Below are 24440 nucleotides of genomic sequence, written 5' to 3'. Positions count from 1 at the left end.
GCAGATTGGATAGAGATTCGTTGTATCTATAAAGATCTAATCTCCAGCAGATGGGACAGAGATCACTTGTATCTGCAGACATCTAATCTCCAGCAGATGGGACATAGATCACGTGTATCTAAAAGGATCTGACCTCCATCACATGGGACAGAGATCACCTGTATCTATAGAGATCTAACCTCCAGCACATGGAACAGAGATCCATTGTATCTACAAAGATCTAACCTCCATCATATGGGACAAAGATCATTTGTGTCTATAGAGATCTAACCTCCTTCAGTAGATTGGATAGTGATAAACAGTGTCTAACCTTCTCCAGAAGACTGGCAAAGATTACTTTGTGTTTTTAGAGATCTAACTCAGCACCTTGAACAGTGATCACTTGTATATATAGATAAGGAGTCTAATCTCCTTCAGTAGATTCCACACATTCACTTATACCTATAGAGCTCAAACCTAATTCAACAGATTGAACAGAAATCACTTATATCCCTATATCTTCAGAAAACTAACCTCCTGCAGCAGATTGAACAGACATCACTTGTATCTACAGAGATCTAACCTTGTTTCAGCAGTTCAGACAAAGTTCACTTGTATATGCACAGATCTGACCTTCTTAAGTACATTGAACAGTGATCACTTGTAACTGCAGAGCTACATCATTCTTCAAAACTTGCATAGAGATCACTTGTCTCTTTAGAGATCAAACCTTACACCTTGCACAGTGGTCACTTGTATCTGTAGAGATCTAACTTCCTTCAGCAGATCAAACAGCGATCACTTGTATCTAAACAGATCTATTCTCCTTCAGTAGATTGCAGAGCCCCTATAAAGATCTAACCTCCTTCAGCAGATTGGACTGTGATCACATATCCTTATATAGAGAGAGATTTCACCTCCTTCAGCAGATTGGACAGTGATAAACAGTATCTACAGAGATCTAACCTTCAGAAGAATGATAGTGATCACCTGTGTTTTTAGAGATCTACTTCAGCACCTTGGACAGAGATTATCTGCTGCACATCTCTATTGAGCTCTAACCATTGTTAGCACCTTGCTGTAGATATTTAACCCTCTTCAGCCTCTTATGTTCTACACCTTGGACTGCAATCCTCTGTGAGTCTATGGTTACTTCAGCACTTTAGCAGCAATCACTTTTTCTGCCCATAGAGATCCAAGTGAATCACATTGGAAACTGTACAAGACTGAGGGCTGGATGATTGTGAGCTAGCACTGCGCAGTACACAACCTGCTTCTTCACAGCCCTGCTGGATAACTAGCAGGATTTCTTAGGGAACTGCAAAAAGTCTTCTCAAGCATGGATTTCTGTATCTCCTTGCAAGTCCTGGGACTGCAGGTACTCCTTCTTCTTGCATGTAAGTATTCAGATTTGCTGAAACTACTGTCGAGGGTTAGCTATTCATGTATTGTACCCTGCATTGTTCTGAGCAGCATTAGGTTGTAGCTCTATGGGAAACGTAGTAAGGTATGCAGTAAGGTTGCTGATAAGACTGCAGTGTGTGCTGTAGCAGTGAATGATGTGTCTTCTTTGTTCCGCAGACATTATTGGTCCTAACAGGGCAGAGCAAGAAGTTGAGAATCTCTCAGGGCTATCTAGCAATCCTGAGAAAAATATATTTGCAATTCGAGAAAATGGGACAACCTGTCTTATGGCAGAATTCTCAGCTAAGATCCTTGTTCCTTATGAGGTCCCCTCCAGCAATGAAGTAGATGTAAGTAGTCTATTATGGATGCATTAATTACTAGGACTGGAATAACTGGATGTGAAAACTTTTCTTTGTTCTCTAGTATCATCCGTAAGGGCAATAAAGGGAGCTAAGGCACAATAAGATCTCATGACTGGATTACTAATCCTATATGCAGATGTATGAGGATATCTTAGTATATAACACTTCCCTCCCAGGTCTTCAGTGAATGCATGCAATGTGCATGGTGGGAGTAATACATAGTATTGTAATTTTCAAGTGAGCCCCATAGCACTATGATGGTGATGATTTATGTGTTTCAGTGGAATCCGGAAGAAGCTAATATCCTTCTGCCCAGAGATACAGAAATAAAAGGGAAATGTTGGAATAATGAGTCTGAACTGCATTTGACATGGGCAGACAAGTCCTGCACACTGAAATTATTCTTCGTTAAGGTAACTAATATAATCTATGCTGCTATCATAACACAACCTATCATTATTTATATGAATTACTATTGCTCTAGCTGTAAGATTCTTCCATAGAATTAACGCTGTGTAAATCCTTTCTCTGCTAGAAGTTTGCTGCTATAGCAGGGCTGAGTTTGTCATTGGGTTCTTATGATGTTAAATGCAGGTAAATCTTTGGAGTGCGTAAAAGAGTTAAATTCCTGTAGCTCTGCTACATCTGTTATTGGATAATTCACCACAACCAATCAATATAATTGCTTGTTCTATCATTTCAGTGTTTGGGTAGGATTGACTATGGTTATCAACAGCTTCAGCTATGATTTATATCATTCATAGGATGGACAAGATTCTCCAAGATCCAATGGAAGAAGCTGGAAACTGAATAAAATCCAATTCATATATGACTTATCCGACCGCACAAACTTCAAAAATGGTGCAAGACGTGAGTATTTGCAGCCACTGCGGCATACGCTATCGTTTTCATTGTCCAAACTCCAATCACGTTTGCCTACTCTAGGACACAGCAAGGGACCGGGAGCTTGCTGCATTGTATTTACTATGTACTGTATGGTGCAATGTACAACGTGGCCTGAAAACACTTCGATTTTCTGCAAAGGGAGAGAAACCTATTTAATTTGTAGAAACCCACAATTTATGTATTATCTCCAGAAGAGTAACTAAGGGAACGCTAATGTGGTCAGAAGAGAAGGATCTGCAGTAGCTGAGTCATTTTGTTCAGTTGACTGCGGATGTGCCACCAACAGATGTTCATTCAGTGCTGAGTACATTGCTTGCTTTCTGCCCCAAGCGCTCCCATCTGGGCCTTATGACTTATATTGGGAAAATAAGAATTGCCCAATTGCTAAATAATACTGATAGTTTAAGTTTAATGTTAGAGTAGAATCCATAGTGAGTAACAGGGACCCCCATGTGCTATAGTAGTGCTGCCTTCTTCTATGTCCTCAGTGCTACCCTTGCTACGTCTAAAGCTACATCCCTGTATCCCCTGGTATCCAAGGAAGGATTTATGGATGCATATAGATACAAATGGCGCAAGAATCTTTATAAAATGCCTTGAAGTGTAGGAACGTCCTTATGCAAGGCTGCCAGGATATATGAGGAGGTTGCTTAACCAACAATCCCCTTTTATTGTATTACTATTGAAATTGCTTCCTTCAATTGTGATCACCCTCCTGATCCAACAATAATGCACAGGGATACAGGGAATGTCAATTACTGTAAACCAGACAACTGGCATATACGTTTTATAAGGTCCATGAATCCCGTTTTCTTATACATACAGTAGTCACAGCTCCCATTCAGTTCAATGAGCGCTGTCCAGTTGTAAACTATTGATGGCCTATCCGCTGGATAGGCCATCAGTAGTAGATCTGTGGGGGTCTGCCACCCAGTAATCCTGCCAATCAGCTGTTTGCTTGGCCAATGCACTTATACACTGAGCTGATGTGTGTAGTAAGCTCCGTTCCCACTACAGTGGCCAGGCTTGGTATTACAGGCAATGTTCCCATTGAGGACTCCTGCAGACGAGCGTAGGTATAGACACGCTTGTGATAGCATGGTGTGATAGCGCTGTGAAGGGAGCGCTATCACAGGCTAATGTGCATGTATCCGCGCTTTCTACTGTACTTTTCTACGCTGCCGGGCTTGTTCGCATCTGCGCGGGACACAGCCACACCGTGATTAAACCGGCTGGGCAGCCTAATGAGTCCCCGCAAATTGCGCGGTTCAGTGTGCAATTTCATGCGCACCTCATAAAGCCTCATGGTGCCTTGAGTGCGCAAAATAAAGCACGTCACATATTTTCACGCACGCAAAAATTGGGCGCAAAAACATGTTATGTAAAGGAACCCATTGAAATCAATGGGTTCTAATCTCTGCAGCTGGTGCAAGGGATTTTGCGCGTACAAAATTGCCCTTAAAGTGAATGGCCTGCAATGCCAAGCCTGGCCACTGAAGTGGGAACAAATATTTCTATTTTCTGCAGAAATCAGCTCAGTGCATGAGAGCAGCAGCCCAGAGAACAGCTGGTTAATGAATAGGTCATCAATATTTCATAACTGGACAACTCCTTCAAAATCCGTATTCAGTGACCTCCCGCCAGTGACTGTGGCAAGTTTACACTTTTAAGAAGTTTTCCACAATGATAAGTTAGAGCATAGAAGATGCCGTCACTTCAATGTAAGGCTGTATGCACACAAATGACTGCAAATTGCGCCAGAGATCCTCAGGCGCAACTCGCATCAGACAGCCTGTCCGTGTGCCGTCCAATGTGGTGGACGCTGCCCATTACATGTCCTAATCTCATCCGAGAATTGAACAAGGAGAGGACATTCTTCATTTTTCAAACTGTATTTTTGTGCAATTTCGGTCTGATTTTTTGGGGTCCTAAAATTGAAAGAAAAAGATCATCTGTGTGCATACAGCCTAAGGCCTCATTCACACGACCATATAGACGAGGCTAAGTGAGCCGCGCAAAAAAATCCCGACCATCTGAAACATGTCCGACCGAAAAAAATAGCACATAAGCAACTGAACTCAGCAACCAACAATTCATGCTGCAGAAAAAGATAGGCCTTGCCCTATCTTTGGACCGAAAAACGCTGGAGACTCCATTAACTCCTCTGGGAGATGCAAAATAGGGAGGGGGAGGCAGTTTAGCAGCATCCAACGCAGGGAAAAGATTACAGGTGCCACTATTTAGGCATTAGAAAGTCATTAGGAGGATTTCTGCCAACCGAGGGAATTCCGATCAGCAGCGCATTTTTTCTGCAAAACATTGCACCCGCCCGTGTAAATGGACAAGAAACCGCTAATGAAGCTCACGGGAAATCGTCCATGCACACAATTTTCTAGCATGAACAGCCGAGCATTATAGTATATGGGTGAGCATATATACACGCCCATAGAGAATAATGGGCTCTATCTCGCGTATATGTACACGCAGCAAAATAGAACATTTTTTTTGCACTCGTGTATTACGCAATTCTGACATGCTAACCTGATCGGAAATGTGTGAGGCAATGTAATTGATTGCCTGCGAGTTACCGCGTATCACATGGGCACACGGAGCCTGCGTAATACGCCTATGTGAGCCCGGCCCTAGGGTCTGAAAATGGATGTTTTTTAACTATAAAAATGTTTAAATGCTATGGGCACTATTCCTGGAATCCTTTTTATGCATTGTGTCATTATATTTCTGGTTTGTACATAATTATTAATATCAGGTTATTCTTCTTAGCTGGGAAGCACACTGCCAGTCGCCATCACCTATCTCTCATGGTCACACCGATTGGAATGTCATACGAATGTGAAGCCTCTGAGAAAGTCAGCCTGACCTCCACTGACCAGAAGAAGACTGTGGTCGTATACTTGTCTGAAGTCCACATTCAACCATTTGATATTAAGAGCGACTTTGTATACAGTGAAGGTAAAGTATACAGCTTTTAACATTAATCTGATTATTGTTGCACCCGGTGACCTTCTACACATTGCATGCCCTCCTGTTCTGCACAGTAATGGGAGAAGTAGGGACACTTGTAGTCTCTGCAGCAGCTATGTGTTGTAAGAGTTGGCTAGATGTAACCAATGTTCTAGTTATCTCAGAAATTGCTTCATAATATCTGATTTGAGCATTTGTATATATTAAACTATAAGAGAACTCACCATAAAGAGACAGTTACTATTCATTGTTACTAATAGCCAAAATAAAAAGTTGGAGCTAAATTTTGGCAGAACAATTTCATTCAGAGTTGACAATGTTAAAAAAGCCCATGCAAAATTAAATAATACCGGGTTATTACAAATGATCATTCCTTATTTGAACCCCTCCTAATTCCCATTTAATGACAGCCAGAAACTCAGAAAGTTCTGTTGTTCATCATCAAACATGTTCTCCACATCAGAGGTGATCACTGTGAGCCCCATTTGTCACTCAACACATATGGAGCCAATAGTCAAGTTCCTGCCATACACGATTGACTTCTGGGATGCCGCAGATCATGCATGGTGGGTGGTATGGGGGGCATGTAGACTCTGTCTTTAATACCGCCCTGAGGAAGAAAAATCACCTGTTAGTCGCCTATTGGGTAGTTCGGTAGTCGCCTACTGAGTGGCTTCTGACTTCATTGTGAAAATATGGGTTGGGGACACTCCGTCCTGTTGGAAGATGAAACCTGTTCCAGCTGTGGAAGTCATATCTGTAGCATTCAGGCACGAAAACCCCGGGATTGTTTCATTGTGGGAAAAGAAGGGGCCGGGCACTGTCCAGCAGGTTATAGCACAAAACACATTCACCTTGGGGAAGTCACGCATATTCTCCACGTAGACCGGTAGGTTTTCCCAACCCCAGATTCTGAGATTATGTTTGTTAACTGAGCCCAAAAGTTGGAAGGCGGCTTCATCACTAAACAGTAAAGATGCCATGAAGACATTGCTTTCCATTAGGGTTTGTATACTCTCATAGAAATAACATTGCCACTCTTTTTCGTTCGGTTTCAGGGATAGAGACAGGAGTGTAACTATAGAGGATGCAGGGGATGCAGTTGCACCTGGGCCCAGGAGCCTTAGGGGCCTTAGGGTCTCTCTTCTCCATATAGGGAGCCCAGTACTATGAATAAAGCATTATAGTTGGGCGCCCTGTTACAGGTTTTGCACTGTGGCCCAGGAGCTTCACGTTACATCTCTGGATAGAGGGTAACATCGCAGACGTTTGCACAGAATCTTCCGCACAGTTGGCGGGATGTCGGCAGGACGTCCAGTTCTCTGCTTGCTCCGATGGTGGATTTCTAAGGGCTTTATGTGAAACTTGCCCGGACACGCTCCACTGTTTCCACGCTTACTGGTGGACGGACGGATGATTTTCGCCTACAGATGTAACCTTTTTCTGTAAATTTGGAGTACCGCTCACAAATTGTGCACCCGCTTGGGAGATCTTCACTAAACTTTGTTTGAAAATGACATTCTACAATAATAACAGACTGGTAGATACTCTCCTGTCTTCGTTGGCAGCCATTTTGTCTCATATCCTCCTAGCGATGACTATGGCAGAATAAAACTTTTTGAGCCTCATTCAGCAAAACTGTCTAACAGTAAAACTGTCCCTGTTGCCTGTAGCAACCAATCACAGCGCAGCTTTCATTTTACCTCAGCAGCTTGAGAAACAAAATCTGCACTGTGATTGGTGGCTATGGGCAACAAGGACGTCCAACTGTCAGTTTTGCTAAATTTTTGAGTTTCTGTTTTTATTGATATCAAACTTCTCTATCTGGGTGTCATTAAATGGGAGTTATGAGGCGTTCAAATCAGGCAGATCACATGTAATAACCCTGTATAGTTGATTCATTGATATGATAAATATAATAACTTTTTAGTAGTCCCCCTAAATGCATTTTAAAGTAGCAAAGAATATTTCTCTGCCTCCATGCACACAAAGTACTAAGAAGGACTGTATGTCTGATTGTGTGGCCATCCTACTTTTCATGTGTCCACTTCTCCAATGTGTAACCCAACTGCTACATTTGGGCAGGACACAAGTACAGCGCCCCTCAAACACCACCAAGATCAAGACGTAATTATTGTCCACAATGGACCAATATAGACATATATCCCCAAAATGCTTGAAAACAAACTAAGGCAAATAACAGTAACAGAAATATTGGGATGGGAACGCTATCACTAACCAACTTTGGTATGGCAAACCCTGTCTAGAAGCAGGGTGATCGCCCCAATAGGGTCGGCTCCTGATCAGAAACCTAGGGTGACTAGTCTGTCCATAGATGGAGGATAGGAAAATGTTTAATGCGGATGGAAATAGCAATGCATAGAACACAGTATTTGGTAGAAATAAATTAACCCAACGCAAAAGAAATAGCAGCAGATACTGACAGGAGTCCGCTGCCTCACCCAACACCTCAGGTAGGACAATAACCGGCACCCATGTAGAGGCGGGCCCAAAATAAATACACTTCCATTATGGCTGATTGGCTGGCTAAGGGAAACACCTCCCTGTTGACCTATCATTAGATACATCACAGGGTATATTGAAGAAGGGCACATTTTACACTGACAGACAACACCCGAGGGACCTTCTGCAGTGACAGGAAAAAAACATCAGTACCCAGCGCTGAATGATAGGGCGCATGTGGCAAAGGCTGACAATGTGACATCATCTTGGCTTGACTTTCTGATTGCATCCGGCTTGCTGCATCACCAACAAGAAATAGCATTTGCTAGTTGTCTATAAATATGGAGACACACAGATCTTCACAGGTTCTGTAGATACAACAAGATAGGATACTTTCAGACCCAAATTGGTTGCAAGAGTGTACATACCCTATAAAGATTTTGTGCAAGATGTTTTTTTTCCTAAAACATGTTGCCCATGCAACAATATAACATATGTTCACCTCTCCCGGCTCCCTACATCTCCCATGCCACTGCTCGGTCCTCCATACCCAGTGTTTGTTGTACAGGCTGCAGTCAGTTTGTTGGGAGTCAGACAGTAGACCCAGATCAGCAACGCTGGGCACAGCGAGAAGCAGGCAGAGGTGAGTATCTGCCTGCTTGTTATATTCTTGCACGGGGAACATGTTGAGGAAAAAAAAACAATTTGTACAATCCATTTCAATGCCATTACCTCTTCTACAGGGTAAACTCTTAATGTTATATCAGGCTCAAAAGACAAGTGACTAATTAGATAGTGTAGGTATCGGCATTGATATTTTGTAAAAGGATATTACACATCATGCAGGTGGTAAGTATAGCCTAAGTTGCAGTATATTTATAGCATATCGACAGGATATGCCATATATGTCTAATAGATGGGGGCTGACCTCCAGGAACTGTATCTATCTCCACAAGGGTCTCCCGACCTGACCCCAACCCACCTCACCCCCTCCTGCTAATTACAGCATCCAAGCTGGGTAACGGGTTTATAGAAATGGCCAAGTACCCTGCGCTATACTGTTTCCATAAGTGAATGGGAGTTACATAAAAAAGCATGTCCCAAAGATCTACTGTATACTGATTCTGAAACTTGTGAAATGCACTTACTTCACTTCTATGACAGTTATGGAAAATGAATCAGTATAATTCTATCTGATCCATTATCTGCTACCTTAAAGGGGTTGTCCCAGTTGTAGAATATCTGTAAATCCACCTTCCCATGCTCTAACATAGTAAATAAGCATATACTCACCTCGATCGCTGAGCTCTGCTATTGGCTGCAATGCCCGTGACGCCCCGTAAACCGTGCCAAACTGCAGCCTGGGAGGAACCCTAAATTTTGCCCTTCAATGAAAACTTTGGTTTAATGCGATCTAGGACTGTTTTGTTTATGACCTTGGCATCCAAGGAATTCGTAGAAATTTCATCCAGCACCCAAGTTTGAAGGCATCAATCTTCCTAACTTCCCCTAACAATACGCCTCCAGTATCTGTTATGAGATAACTCCTCTACTTCCTAATTTTCCTCCTGATTTTGCACTGCAGTTGATTAAAGTTGAAGTGTAGAGAATAACAAGATTTTACTTACCGCTGTTTCCTTTCCTGTTCCAGAGTACAAATGCCTTACAGACCAGAGAAAACAACTGGAAGAGACATTACCTCTAATTTTAGGCCTAACCTTGGGAGTGGCCATTGTGATCATCCTGGCGGTATATCATGTGCACCATAAAATGACTGCCAACCAAGTGCAAATTCCACGAGACAGATCTCTATATAAGCACATGGGATAGACAAAGACTTATTAAATGCAAAGCACATTGATTATCAGGTAGAAAAGCCAATAGCACTTTCCTGATATTCCTTCCACTGTCTTCCGTCAAGCTGTATCCTACAAACATTTCTTCCTTTAGCCGTGATGTGCAGGTAGTGTTAACTTTTACTGCACTGGAAACCAATCATATGCTTTAAGCCTCATGCACACGGCAAACATGGATGCACAACCCTGTATGGGGGTACATAGGGTCTCTATGGTACTATGGAGCTGTAGGCACTCCATGTGTTGGGATATGATAACTCTGTGGGGGAATCATATTACTGAGAGAAGAATATCTTAAAGCTACCTTCCAGTTTTAGGTGGAATATTATCTGTAGCGGTTCTTCTGTGAAGTCTGTCCAATCTTCTAGTTTCAGGTCCCATTTTCGGCTGTCCAAGACAGCCGACACAATATTAGACTACCTAATGCCCAAAGTGCATTGATAGTGTTAGACTACCTGTGCACTATACCTGCTCTCTGATTGACCAGAACTGCTCACATGATCAGCACTGACCAATCAGAGATCAATGCTGGATTGAAAATTGCAATAGCCCTCCTGGATGACTGCAACCGGGACCAGAACCAGTAGATCAGATGGATGGCAGAGAAGAACAAGTGCAGGTAGTATAACCCAACCCCTCCAGTCCTGGGACAGAATTCTTGAAACTAGAGGGTCATTTTGATATGGGATCTAATGGAACATGACACATATGATATTGGAGACATGCAGAGGTACAGTAGAGTATGGTGCCATATATACTCATAGATGCCGTTATGGCAGTGATTCCCAACCCGGGTACTGTGGCACCATGGTACGCTGCAAGAAATTGTACTGAGCCATAATATGGCTGTGCGCATGAGGCCTAAGACTTCCAGTGCAGAATCCATGCCAGTTTAAGTGGGTTTTTTTTCAAATTCCTTTTTTGTTCAAATCGAATTCTTACTAATATTTTAGAAGATAACCATCTTACATATCGAATGCCATGAATACATCCATTGTTGTGGAGCTCCGATACAGAAACTATGCATGTTAGCTGCTGATAAAATCTTCAAATCTAAGTCAGAAAACCTATAAATATTGTTAAATAATATTCCGCTTTACACAAGGTTTTTATGGACAATTGTAAACACCAAAAATTGTCAAATGCTTTTCTACTGCAGATGGACGCTGAGTGTTTCTCTTCAGAAAATAGACTTTTTAATGTAATGACAATTTATTTTGCTTAGAAACAAAAAAAATCCTATGAGCCTCAGATGTAAAAACCAGTGCAAGGATGAAGTGGAGCGGTGGTCTGTACCCTTATTTTGTAACTTCCACTGGAAACATCACAGCCCATCAGTTGTCATCTGCCACTGCTCCACTCCAGCTGCACCAGTTTCTACGCATGGAGGCATGCTGCATGCTGTGTTATTGTGCTATCCTTTACATTATGGCATCCCACTGTAAAATACAGCTTTAGCTACTATGCATCTCCTTCTTTCTTCTGGAAAGCAAATGCCTGTTTGGGTCAATAACATGTATTTCCTGGAAATGACTTCCTTTTGTGAGAATATGAAGTCTATACAGTTAGAGCAGGGAAAAACTAGTTAGATGTAGAAAGACGTAACCCTTTCCAATCCACTGTCTGACCTCTGAAGACATTATGATTTAAGGCTGTACAGCTCCGATGTTGGAAAATGTCCGTCGGGGTTCTCTTACTGTATATTGCCAGCCTCTCTGCTGTCGGAGCCTATCCAACGTGTCACCTCATGTAGTATTGGCTTTAGCCAGCAGATAGCGCCGTTGTATAAGAGCAGAAAAAGAGTAAGGCCCCTAGGAAAACCAGGATGCAAATTGGATTGGAAAGGGTTAAACACAATGGGGCAGATTTACTAATGTTGTCTAGTTTAATACATAGACAGCATTAAGTTAGTGAGAGTAGGTTCACATCTGCGTTGGAACCTCTGGCACAAAATACCGGAAGAGAACGCTCTGCATGCAGTAAATGCCACGCAGCTGAGCAGAAAACTAACAGATCCCATTGTAGTCAATGGGTTCCATTCAGTGCTGTTTGGTTCTGTCATAAGATGGATCTGTTCAGCCAGGGAATTACCCTTTACTCCTGCCAGAGGGTGGTGCACATCTGAAGATATGCCAAGCCTATCACAGTGTTCCATGGTGTATGATAGACTTGGCATATTTTTGATGCACATTTGATACAGTTTTCTACTTTATACCACCTCTTGGTTGGTATAGTATAGGTAAAGTCACCCAAGGAGTCATGACTGACTCCTTGGGTGACATCACATTGTGACATTTTCTTGCCAGACTGCGGGGTGGTTTGCCATTGCCTTCCCCAGTCATCTTTTACACCCCAGCAAGCTGGGTACTCATTTTACCAACCTCAGAAGGATAGAAGGCTGGGTCAATCATGCGGGGATTGAACCTGCAACCTTCAGATCGTGAGTAGAGATGAGCGAGCACCAAAATGCTCGGGTGCTCGTTACTCGGGACGAAATTTTTGCGATGCTCGAGGGTTCGTTTCGAATAACGAACCCCATTGAAGTCAATGGGCGACCCGAGCATTTTTGTATATCGCCGATGCTAGCTAAGGTTTCCATTTGTGAAAATCTGGGCAATTCAAGAAAGTGATGGGAACGACACAGCAATGGATAGGGCAGGCGAGGGGCTACATGTTGGGCTGCATCTCAAGTTCCCAGGTCCCACTATTAAGCCACAATAGCGGCAAGAGTGGGCCCCCCCCCTCCCAACAATTTTTACTTCTGAAAAGCCCTCATTAGCAATGCATACCTTAGATAAGCACCACACTAGCTACAACAAAGCACAATCACTGCCTGCATGACACTCCACTGCCACTTCTCCTGGGTTACATGCTGCCCAACCCCCCCCCACCGCACGACTCAGTGTCCACAGCACACACCAAAGTGTCCCTGTGCAGCCTTCAGCTGCCCTCATGCCACACCACCCTCATGTCTATTTATAAGTGCGTCTGCCATGACGAGGAACCGCAGGCACACACTGCAGAGGGTTGGCACGGCTAGGCAGCGACCCTCTTTAAAAGGGGCAGGACGATAGCCCACAATGCTGTACAGAAGCAGTGAGAAATATAATCCTTTGCCACCGCCATCAGGAGCTGCACACGTGGGCATAGCAATGGGGAGCCTATGTGCCACACACTATTCATTCTGTCAAGGTGTCTGCATGCCCCAGTCAGACCGCGTTTTTTTATAAATAGTCACAGGCAGGTACAACACAGCAATGGGAATTCCGTGTACACCCACAGCATGGGTGGCTCCCTGGAACCCACCGGCTGTACATAAATGTATCCCATTGCAGTGCCCTGGACAGCAGAGCTAACGTCAGATTCAATGCAGGTGGGCTTCGGCCCATACTGCATGCCCCAGTCAGACTGGGGTTTTTTATAGGTAGACACAGGCAGGTACAACTCCCTATTGTGAAGTCCGTGTGGACGAACAGCATGGGTGGCTCCCTGGAACCCACTGGCGGTACATAAATATATCCCATTGCAGTGCCCTTGACAGCAAAGCTAATGTCAGGTTTAATGCAGGTGGGCTTCGGCCCACACTGCATGCCCCAGTCAGACTGGGGTTCTTTAGAAGTGGACACATGCAGTTACAACTCCGTGTGGACCGACAGCATGGGTGGCACCCTGGAACCCACCGGCGGTACATAAATATATCCCATTGCATTGCCCATCACAGCTGAGGTAATGTCATGTTTAATGCAGGTGGGCTTGGGCCCACACTGCATGCCCCAGTCAGACTGGGGTTCTTTAGAAGTGGACACATGCAATTACAACTCCGTGTGGACCGACAGCATGGGTGGGTGCCAGGAAGCCACCGGCGGTACATAAATATATCCCATTGCAGTGCCAAGCACAGCTGAGGTAATGTCATGTTTAATGCAGGTGGGCTTCGGCCCACACTGCATGCCCCAGTCAGACTGGGGTTCTTTAGAAGTGGACACATGCAGTTACAACTCCGTGTGGACCGACAGCATGGGTGGGTGCCAGGAAGCCACCGGCGGTACATAAATATATCCCATTGCAGTGCCCAGCACAGCTGATGTAACGTCAGCTTTAATGCAGGTGGGCAAAAAATTAATTGGATTACACTGTAGGCGAGGGCCCAAAAAAATTGGTGTACCAACAGTACTAATGTACCTCAGAAAAATTGCCCAAGCCCAACCAAGAGGGCAGGTGAAACCCATTAATCGCTTTGGTTAATGTGGCTTAATTTGTAACTAGGCCTGGAGGCAGCCCAGTTAAAATAAAAATTGGTTCAGGTGCAAGTTTCAACGCTTTAATGAGCATTGAAACGTATAAAAATTGTTTACAAAAATTATATGACTGAGCCTTGTGGCCCTAAGAAAAATTGCCCGTTCGGCGTGATTACGTCAGGTTTCAAGAGGAGGAGCAGGAGGAGGATGATGAATAGAATACACAGATTGATGAAGCTAAAAGGTCCCTGTTTTTGATGGTGATAGAGAGCGATGCTTCCATCCGCGGGTGCAGCCTACGTATTGCTTAGGTATCGCTGCTGTCCGCTGGTGAAGAAGAGAAGTCTGGGGAAATCCAGGCTTTGTTCATCTTGATGAGTGTAAGCCTGTCGGCACTGTCGGTTGTCAGGCGGGTACGCTTATCCGTGATGATTCCCCCAGCCGCACTAAACACCCTCTCTGACAAGACGCTAGCCGCAGGACAAGCAAGCACCTCCAGGGCATACAGTGCGAGTTCAGGCCACGTGTCCAGCTTCGACACCCAGTAGTTGTAGGGGGCAGAGGCGTCACCGAGGACGGTCGTGCGATCGGCTACGTACTCGCTCACCATCCTTTTACAGTGCTCCCGCCAACTCAGCCTTGACTGGGGAGCCATAAAGCTGGCAAAAGCCTTGGAGAATGTTCCCGTGCCTGCGCTGTACATGCTGCCTAATCTCTGCGCCTCCCCTGCTACCTGGCCCTCGGAACTGCGCCTTCTGCCACTAGCGCTGTCGGATGGGAATGTTACCATCAGTTTGTCCACCAGGGTCCTGTGGTATAGCATCACTCTTGAACCCCTTTCCTCTTCGGGTATGAGAGTGGAAAGGTTCTCCTTATACCGTGGGTCGAGCAGTGTGTACACCCAGTAATCCGTAGTGGCCAGAATGCGTGTAACGCGAGGGTCACGAGAAAGGCATCCTAACATGAAGTCAGCCATGTGTGCCAGGGTACCTGTACGCAACACATGGCTGTCCGCACTAGGAAGATCACTTTCAGGATCCTCCTCCTCCTCCGGCCATACACGCTGAAAGGATGACAGGCAAGCAGCATGGGTACCCTCAGCAGTAGGCCAAGCTGTCTCTTCCCCCTCCTCCTCATGCTCCTCCCCCTCCTCCTCCTCCTCAACGTGCTGAGATATAGACATGAGGGTGCTCTGACTATCCAGCGACATACTGTCTTCCCCCGCCTCCGTTTCCGAGTGCAAAGCGTCTGCCTTTATGCTTTGCAGGGAACTTCTCAAGAGGCATAGCAGAGGAATGGTGACGCTAATGATTGCAGCATCCCCGCTCACCATCTGGGTAGACTCCTCAAAGTTTCCAAGGACCTGGCAGATGGCTTCCAACCAGGCCCACTCTTCTGTAAAGAATTGAGGAGGCTGGGTCCCACTACGCCGCCCATGTTGGAGTTGGTATTCCACTATAGCTCTACGCTGCTCATAGAGTCTGGCCAACATGTGGAGCGTAGAGTTCCACCGTGTGGGCACGTCGCACAGCAGTTGGTGCACTGGCAGATTAAACCGATGTTGCAGGGTCCGCAGGGTGGCAGCGTCCGTCTTGGACTTGCGGAAATGTGCGCTGACCCGGTGCACCTTTCCGAGCAGGTATGACAAGTGTGGGTAGCTTTTCAGAAAGCGCTGAACCACCAAATTAAAGACATGGGCCAGGCATGGCACGTGCGTGAGGCTGCCGAGCTGCAGAGCCGCCACCAGGTTCCGGCCGTTGTCACACACGACCATGCCCGGTTGGAGGCTCAGCGGCGAAAGCCAGCGGTCGGTCTGCTCTGTCAGACCCTGCAGCAGTTCGTGGGCCGTGTGCCTCTTCTCTCCTAAGCTGAGTAGTTTCAGCACGGCCTGCTGACGCTTGGCCACCGCTGTGCTGCCACGCCGCGCGACAGCGACTGCTGGCGACGTGCTGCTGCTGCTGACACATCTTGATTGCGAGACAGAGGTTGCGTAGGAGGAGGAGGAGGGTGGTTTAGTGGAGGAAGCATACACTGCCGCAGATACCAGCACCGAGCTGGGGCCCGCAATTCTGGGGGTGGGTAGGACGTGAGCAGTCATAGGCTCTGACTCGGTCCCAGCCTCCACTAAATTCACCCAATGTGCCGTCAGGTAGATATAGTAGCCCTGCCCGCCTGTGCTTGTCCACGTGTCCGTTGTTAAGTGGACCTTGGCAGTAACCGCGTTGGTGAGGGTGCGTACAATGTTGCGGGAGACGTGGTCGTGCAGGGCTGGGACGGCACATCGGGAAAAGTAGTGGCAACTGGGAACCGAGTAGCGCGGGGCTGCCGCCGCCATCATGCTTTTGAAAGTCTCCGTTTCCACAAGCCTATACGGCAGCATCTCCAGGCTGATCAATTTGGCAATGTGAACGTTTAACGCTTGAGCGTGCGGGTGCGTGGCGGCGTACTTGCGCTTGCGCTCAAACAGTGGCGCTAGCGACGTCTGGACGCTGCGCTGAGAGACATTGCTGGATGGGGCCGAGGACAGCGGAGGTGAGGGTGTAAGTGCAGGCCAGGAGACGGTAGTGCCTGTGTCCTCAGAGGGGGGTTGGATCTCAGTGGCAGGTTGGGGCACAGGGGGAGAGGCAGTGGTGCAAACCGGAGGCGGTGAACGGCCTTCGTCCCACCTTGTGGGGTGCTTGGCCATCATATGCCTGCGCATGCTGGTGGTGGTGGCTCCCCAGCTGATCTTGGCGCGACAAAGGTTGCACACCACTGTTCGTCGGTCGTCAGGCGTCTCTGTGAAAAACTGCCACACCGTAGAGCACCTTGACCTCTGCAGGGTGGCATGGCGCGAGGGGGCGCTTTGGGAAACAGTTGGTGGATTATTCGGTCTGGCCCTGCCTCTAGCCCTGGCCACCGCACTGGCTCGGCCTGTGCCCACACACTGACTTGGGCCTCCGCGTCCTCGCCCGCGTCCACGTCCTCTAGGCCTACCCCTACCCCTCAGCATGCTGTATTACCAGTAGTGCAGAAACAGAATGCTGTAATTAAATGTGCCACTTATTGGCCTGTGGTTGGAGGCTGACTTCGCTTACGGAACGCACAGCAGAGCCAGGAAATAATTTTGCGCAAGCCTGCTGTAACACTTAGCTGGCTGCGTATGAATTAGGACAACTACCCCCAGCACAGACCCAGTACACTGAGGACGGTCACAGGCAGCCCAAATAGATTTTTTTTCCCAAATGTTTTTGGAAAGGCCCACTGCCTATATACACTGTATATGTCTTCTCTCTCTGCGTCACCACCACTACTGGCCCTGGAGTATGTAAAATAACTGCACTCTGTTGCACTGTGGACTGGAATACAGCGGTGATGTAACAGCCAACAGAGAGCCAGGAAATAATTTTGCGCAAGCCTGCTGTAACACTTAGCTGGCTGCGTATGAATTAGGACAACTACCCCCAGCACAGACCAGTACACTGAGGACGGTTACAGGCAGCCCAAATAGATTTTTTTTCCCAAATGTTTTTGGAAAGGCCCACTGCCTATATTCAATAAATATGTCTTCTGTCCCTGCCTTACCACCACTACTGGCGCTGGACTATGTATAATTACTGCAGGGCGCAATGCTCTGCACGGCCGATATACAAAAAAAAAAAAAAGTGCAACACTGCAAAAAGCAGCCTCCACAGTACTGCACACGGTTAGATGTGGCCCTAAGAAGGACCGTTGGGGTTCTTGAAGCCTAAAATAACTCCTAACACTCTCCCTATTGCAGCTCCGGCACCAGCAGCACTTTCCCTGATCTCTGTCAGAATGCATCTGAGGCAAGCCGCGGGAGGGGCCGATTTATATACTCGGGTGAAACCTGATCTCGCCAGCCACTCACTGCAGGGGATGGTATAGGGCTTGAACGTCGCAGGGGGAAGTTGTAATGCCTTCCCTGTCTTTCTATTGGCCAGAAAAGCGCGCTAACGTCTCAGAGATGAAAGTGAAAGTAACTCGAACATCGCGTGGTACTCGTCTCAAACAACGAGCATCTCGAACATGCTAATACTCGAACGAGTACATTCGCTCATCTCTAGTGACTACCCTGAAAGTTAATGTTGAGCATCAATATAAGGTAGCCACCTATATGTTGTGCAGGTGAGATAGTTTTCTTCTTCATTTCAGAGGAGAGCTGTTTTGCACTCTTTTACCAGTGAGCAAAGAGAATAAGTATTCTACTTAAATTGACAGTATAGACATTAGGGTATTTTCCTCTATGGTCGCAGAGCAAAAAAGCACGGGCGATGGGACGAGGCTTTTATTAGTCCCGTTTTTCCAGTAGTTAATGAACATTTTACGAATAAGAAAAATACCGGAGTGGCACTGCATCTACAGCTTCAACTTCCAAATTCAACTGACATAAGCAGGAGATGTCCAGGAATATGCTGCACTACTTTCCTGTTATGTCACAAATAAGAAATAAGCGATGGTGATCAATATTGTAAAATTGATCTGAGAAGTATTATTAGAGATGATTCATTTATTAAAAGGGTATCCATCCATCATTAGTGTTGAGCAAACTTTTGAAAAGTTCAGTTCTGCCGATTCACCAAACCTTTGCAAAAAGTTCATTTGGTCCAAATTAGTTTGAACCAAATGAAAAGTTCACCTAAATTGGGTACATAACGCTGTCTAAAAGCCATAAAAGCCTGTATAATACTCAGAGAGCTCTCAGGATGTAAGGGAGTTTTAGTAGTGAGACCCCCACCAATCCTATGGATAGGTAATAAAAGTTTATTCTGGTACACCCCCTTTATTAAATCAGCCTTATGTCAACTGCCATAAAGAAAAACTGTCCTTCTTGCCTATAACAACCAATCACAGAGCAGCTTTCAATTCTGCAGTGCTTCTATTAAGGTGTGTTCCAGTTAGTGTATGAAATTTCAAGTTTTCACCCATCCACTGGATGGGTAAAAATTAATAGATTCGTGGGGCTCATTTGCTTAGGAAAATAGGCAGAAGTGATCCTTCATTGTGAAATAGGAGGGACACAGGTTCCCCGTTCTCAGGATCATTGGGAATCCCAGCGATCAGACCCCCACCGATCTATCAGTTTTCAGTCATTTAGTGAACGGGTGAAAACACTTACTTTTATCCACTAACTGGAATAACCCTTTAACTTCCATCAAAATACAGGAAGACACTAGAGACTCTATACTATCCATGACTTGCAAAGAGGAGATTAGTATTAAACTTGTCAAATCCCCCATCCCAATACAGAGGGTTTACCATATCTGATACATTTTCAACAAGAAAATCCGTGAGATGCCCATAAAAAGTTATACTAGTGGATACTAAGGTCTCCTAGTATACCACGCCTGGCATCCATCCGAATATAACATTTGGGAGGAGCACTAAGAGAAAACCCCTTATCTGCCAGATCCCAGCCAATCCCTACTGCTTTACGCAAATATCCATTTCAGCCAGATGCCAGGCATAGCATAGAGTCCTCCTACCTCTATTTCTGGGAGTTGTGTATTGGAAGCTCTTAGCACCCATTGGCTGAATTCTTTCTTCTTTTAGTTGACCTTGTTTGGAGGGCCTTTATCTTATGATGTTTCATATTTCATTATGGATTTCCTCCTATTACCAGTCCATATTTCCAGCTGTTGCCACACAGATTCAGATGTTGCACATAGAATCTGCAGCCTCTAAACTCCAACAATTGGTCATGGTCTTAAATTTGATTAACAATGAAGATGTTTGGCTGGATTTCCCCTTTACAATTGAATCCTCATATACAGTAATTTCTAAGATTTGTTCAATTTAGCTATACATTGTGCTCTTGAAATTAAATAAGTGAATTTCCAGCGTTGCAGATAGAATATAGTGTAATTGTTTCTTTCAGAAGAGAGACGTGCGGGGTCTCCCTGTAATCAGCAGCTGTCATGTGATGGATACAACTCATTGCACACATATAGTGCAGCACAAGGGAATTGCTTACGCTGGCATTCTTTCTTGTGTCTGCCTAATATGCCAATAATCAGAGACCGATCTCCCGTGTCAGGCCATCATGTGCTGAGGGATGGGAGGTTTTATTTCGGGCAATGGCTACTAAGTGAAACTCTAATGTATTTTTTTAAGCAGGCAGTCCACAATTCTAGTTCTGTGATCCCAATGTAAGAATTATTAGTTTACCTTCTACAATTCTAGAAATAAGTGGAAATAGAGATTTGATTTTGTCTTGTGTTTTTTTTTTCTAGCCTTTGATTTTGGTCTTGAATTAGTGCCCTATATCCCCAATCATCTTATGTGCTATGACATTTAGTGCATTTTATTGTTTGTATATCAACAAATACGAATTTAGAAGAGTCAAAGAAGAGATGCTACATGGCATGGTGACAACTGGGTAAGTCTAGGAACAGTGATCTGCAACCAATGGCTCTCCGTATGTTGCTAAACTACAACTTCCAGTATAGTGGAGAAATTGTCAGCTCAAAAGCCTTGCTATTCCCCCCCAACGAGTGTAAGCAGAGAGCCACTGCTAGTGAACATAGAAGAAAAAATGGAAGTTTTCCAGCAACTTGGGCGGTATAAAAAGATGTATTTATTTCAATGTTTCAGTAAAAACATGAATTAAAAAAAACAACATGGGTATTAAAAATGCCTACATGTTTCGAGCAAGAGCTCTTAGTCATAGAATTAGAGCTCTTATGCTATGACTAAGAGCTCCTGCTCGAAATATGTAGGCATTTGAAATACCCATGCTGGAGGTTTTAGTCCTTTTATACTGCCCAAGTTACAACAACCCTCATTATGTTCTTACAGCCAAATCTTACAATAGTTGGAGAACAACAGTCTATAGACCACTACCTTAGAATATGAGTGCATTTGCAAACAAGGTACCATATACTAAATGTATTGGAAATCAAGAATATATATTCTATAATTATGCGGTGGCTAATTAGTAAATTTTCCGGCAGACCTTACTGTGAAGACTAGTTGACCTTAAAGGGGTTTTGTCATTAAAAAAAAATATCTAAACTTACCTATCCCTTCCCTGTCAGTCTCCTTATCACATCTTCTCCTGGTTGAGCTTCTCCAGTGCCCCAGGTCAGCTCACTGCAGGCTGGGCCCAGCTTGTTATGAGGGCTGCTTATCACAAATTCCTTTCGGCTGGGTCAGTGAAGGTCACATCCCTGTGCTGTAGCTTCACTGCCTAGGAAGGAATTGTAATCTATTTCAGAGACAGCTCGCATGAGCAATCTCTGAAGAAGATAGGCAGTCCTCCTGCTGGCCTGTGAGCTGTGATGTAACGTACATTGGAAGACTGCCAACCAAATGTACGTAACCTCACAGGAAGGAGAAGAATCAGGCAGCTGGAGGTGAAGTGACCGCCTGGACTGCAGGAGACAGGAGAAGATAAGGGAGGTGAAGATCTGGTAAGTAGAATGATGGGGGAGGAATAGATAAGTATAGCACTTTTGTTTTTTAATGACAGAACCCCTTTAAAGTAATTGTTTGATTTTGGAACACTGGAGGTGGCATTTATATTACTTGCTATTTGCCTTTTGTGCCAATGTCCATTCGACCCACTGATTTCAGGTCCCATTTTTGGCTGTTGTATTCTTCAGACTACCTAATCCCCCAGTGCATTGCTGCAATGCTGTGTGGATGTGATCAGCATTGGCCAATCAGAGAGGAGTGCAGTGTGCGTTAGGTAGAATCTATTAGGTAGAATGTTGTGGCAGCTATCAGGGATGACCATAAACAGAGCCTGGAACCAATGTATCGAGGGGAACAACGGCTGAGAAGAACAACGACAGGTTATATACCCCCGTTTGGTCATGTAACAGAATTTGTCTTCAAACCCAGAGGATTGCTTTAATGTTAGTGAGAAAACTGCCTCCTTATACTACAGATCAGTTTTTAAATGTCTTTCACCACCATTTCCTAGTGAAATGGACATTAACATACAAATTAACACGTAGTATTACCTTATTTAGGTCTCACACACTCTATTATAACAAATGTATAGAACCGAGTATAGCAGAGAGGTAGCATTTTCAAAGACGGAATCACCCGTTACAATGATGGGGTGCATTAAAAAACGCTGTATAATGCATTAGAAAATGCTGCTCAAAAATGTGGTAAGATGCCACATTTTACAGACAGTATTGTGAGAGTGGCCTAATCCGCAGTCTTCCAAGCAAGCTCCATTGTCCTCCCACCCTCCACACAATTCCCCATCATCCTCCACACTCCTCCAAAAAACCATCAATAGTTCTTCACAGTCCTCCAAACAACCACCATTGTCCTCCAAACAATCCCCCTCGGACTTCAGACAACGCTCATCATCCTCCACAGCCCTCCAAATAACCTCAATTGCCCTCCAGTCTACCTCCAAACAACCCCTATCCTCCTTGAAACAATCCTCGCTGCTGCTGCCAGGCCATGCGGACTCCAGGATCACATGCAACTTGCAGCCAGTGACCCAATTCTGACACCAGAGGGGGGACACACAGTGTTGACTGGCCACGATGAGACCACTGTCTCTTGTCTTCACCTTGATACTGTATATGAGCGAAAACAGGACGCAGGAGGACAAGAAGAATTGCAGCCGCACGCTGGGCCCGGAGTGACTATGTGAGAGGGGCAGTCATTCAAGTGCTGCCCAGTTCACCTATATGAACCGGTCTGTGCGTGGAAGCTCACAGCCTTCCGCCGCCAGGTACTGCCTGCAGCCTTGCCTCTGCCAGATTCAACCTTCCTTTTGTGTTGGGCGACATTCATAGCCATCCCAGACCACATGTGGCCCACAGGTTGGACACCAAGCCGAATGGAAGTACAGTAGTATACACTGGATATTCAAGAGAGGATGTCCATGTAATATACTGTAAGGACAGATCTTTCCTGCAGTCTCTTCTCTCTAGCCCTCTACATTTCTGTCAATCTTTTAGTCCCAACTAAGTGCTCTGCATCTGTTTGGACTAATAGGCAATGGAAAGGCATTCCTACACTCAGACAGGAATGAGCATATAACAATTTATATGTACCTTTGGAGCAATCTACTCTTCTTAGACTTTTCATTAGTGTACAGTAAGTGCACTTTCTCTATCCCTCAGATAAGTATGATAGACATACAGCCAATTCTTCCAGTTTACTGAGCATGCATTGTTCCAACCCAGGAAGGTTGAACCACACGTGCTCTAAATTGCCAGAGCAGCATTCTGTCCTGTGCCTCCACCCAACTGGTTTACATTTCTGCTGATGTCAGTAGCTCAGGACTGGAAGGGGGATCAGGAACCCTACAGATGTAACATCAGCAGAAGACAAAAAGTGGATGAAAGAATGTACCATGTGACCAGCTGTCAGATGCAGCAATTCCTGCAAGTAAGGTAATTGATGCTCATTGCAAAGTTTACACAAGTTAGGTTGGAAAGATTAGCAATGAGCCACCAGGTTCTGGCCATAACATGTGAACGCTGCAGCCAGTCATTGGCCACAAAAGTGACCTCAGTGATGTCACTAGTGAGACCAATGCAGCAGTCCAGTGTCAATACGCCATGCTTGTTGACCACTAGACTCCTCTACGACGCAATGAAACAGATTTTGCCCAGTTACCAGAATTTCAGAGGGGCGCGTTATTGGAATGCAAGAAGCTGGATGGTCATATTAACGAACTGCCCACCATTTGGGTCATTCTGACCACACTGTTAGGAGGTGTTGGGACCAGTGGATGCGTGAGGGCACGTACACAAGGTGACCAGGCTCAGGACGCCCTCAACAGTCCATCAGTAAAGAGCATTCTCTGATTATCCGTAAAGCTCAAGCAGCTTCACCTGTTTCTTTGTCCATCCAGAGACAGGTGGCGCCATCATTACAGAGCTCTCTCTGTATCGGAACCATTTCCAGGCACTTGGCTGAAGGACATTTGGTCTCAGGGCGCCCATTACATGTACTGCCTTTAACACCCACCCACCGTCGCTTCCATATACAGTGGTATTGTAAACAACGAAACTTGACTTCTACGGAGAAGAACAGGATTGTCTTCAGTGACTACTTTAGGTTTAGTTTGGGCACTGATGACGGCCATGTTCGTGTCTGGAGACCTAGGGGTGAGCGCTTCCATCCTGCCTTTGGTTTGAAGCAGCACAATCGGTACTAGAGCCAACCTTCAAGTGTTTAGTTTTCTACAATAAGTGATCCTTTTGCTCTGATATTGTAATTAGAGATGAGTGAGCGTACGAGTATTGCCTTATGCGAGTACCTGCCTG

General features: G+C 45.2%; 1 protein-coding gene across 1 annotated transcript; it reads left to right on the top strand.

Annotated features, from left to right (window-relative positions):
• Positions 1-609: 609 nt before the first annotated feature.
• LAMP5 (lysosomal associated membrane protein family member 5) lies at positions 610-11402 on the top strand. Its single transcript, XM_066594513.1, has 6 exons — positions 610-1376; positions 1561-1733; positions 2030-2161; positions 2513-2618; positions 5436-5624; positions 9751-11402. Exons 1-6 carry the CDS (start codon positions 1319-1321, stop codon positions 9927-9929), a joined length of 837 nt encoding a protein of 278 aa, XP_066450610.1. The 5' UTR covers positions 610-1318; the 3' UTR covers positions 9930-11402.
• Positions 11403-24440: the final 13038 nt, after the last annotated feature.

Source organism: Eleutherodactylus coqui, chromosome 3 (genome assembly GCF_035609145.1).
Source record: "Eleutherodactylus coqui strain aEleCoq1 chromosome 3, aEleCoq1.hap1, whole genome shotgun sequence".
Classification (NCBI taxonomy): Eukaryota; Metazoa; Chordata; class Amphibia; order Anura; family Eleutherodactylidae; genus Eleutherodactylus; species Eleutherodactylus coqui.
The sequence above is the reverse complement of the archived record's forward strand: the minus strand, read 5'-3'. Positions and strand labels throughout refer to the sequence as shown.

Coding starts and splice junctions, on each gene's coding strand:
- LAMP5 (XM_066594513.1), top strand. CDS start 1,319: ATGGATTTCTGTATCTCCTTGCAAGTCCTGGGACTGCAGGTACTCCTT. Junction 1,377..1,560: donor GGTACTCCTTCTTCTTGCAT/GTAAGTATTCAG, acceptor TTTGTTCCGCAG/ACATTATTGGTCCTAACAGG. Junction 2,619..5,435: donor CTTCAAAAATGGTGCAAGAC/GTGAGTATTTGC, acceptor TATTCTTCTTAG/CTGGGAAGCACACTGCCAGT.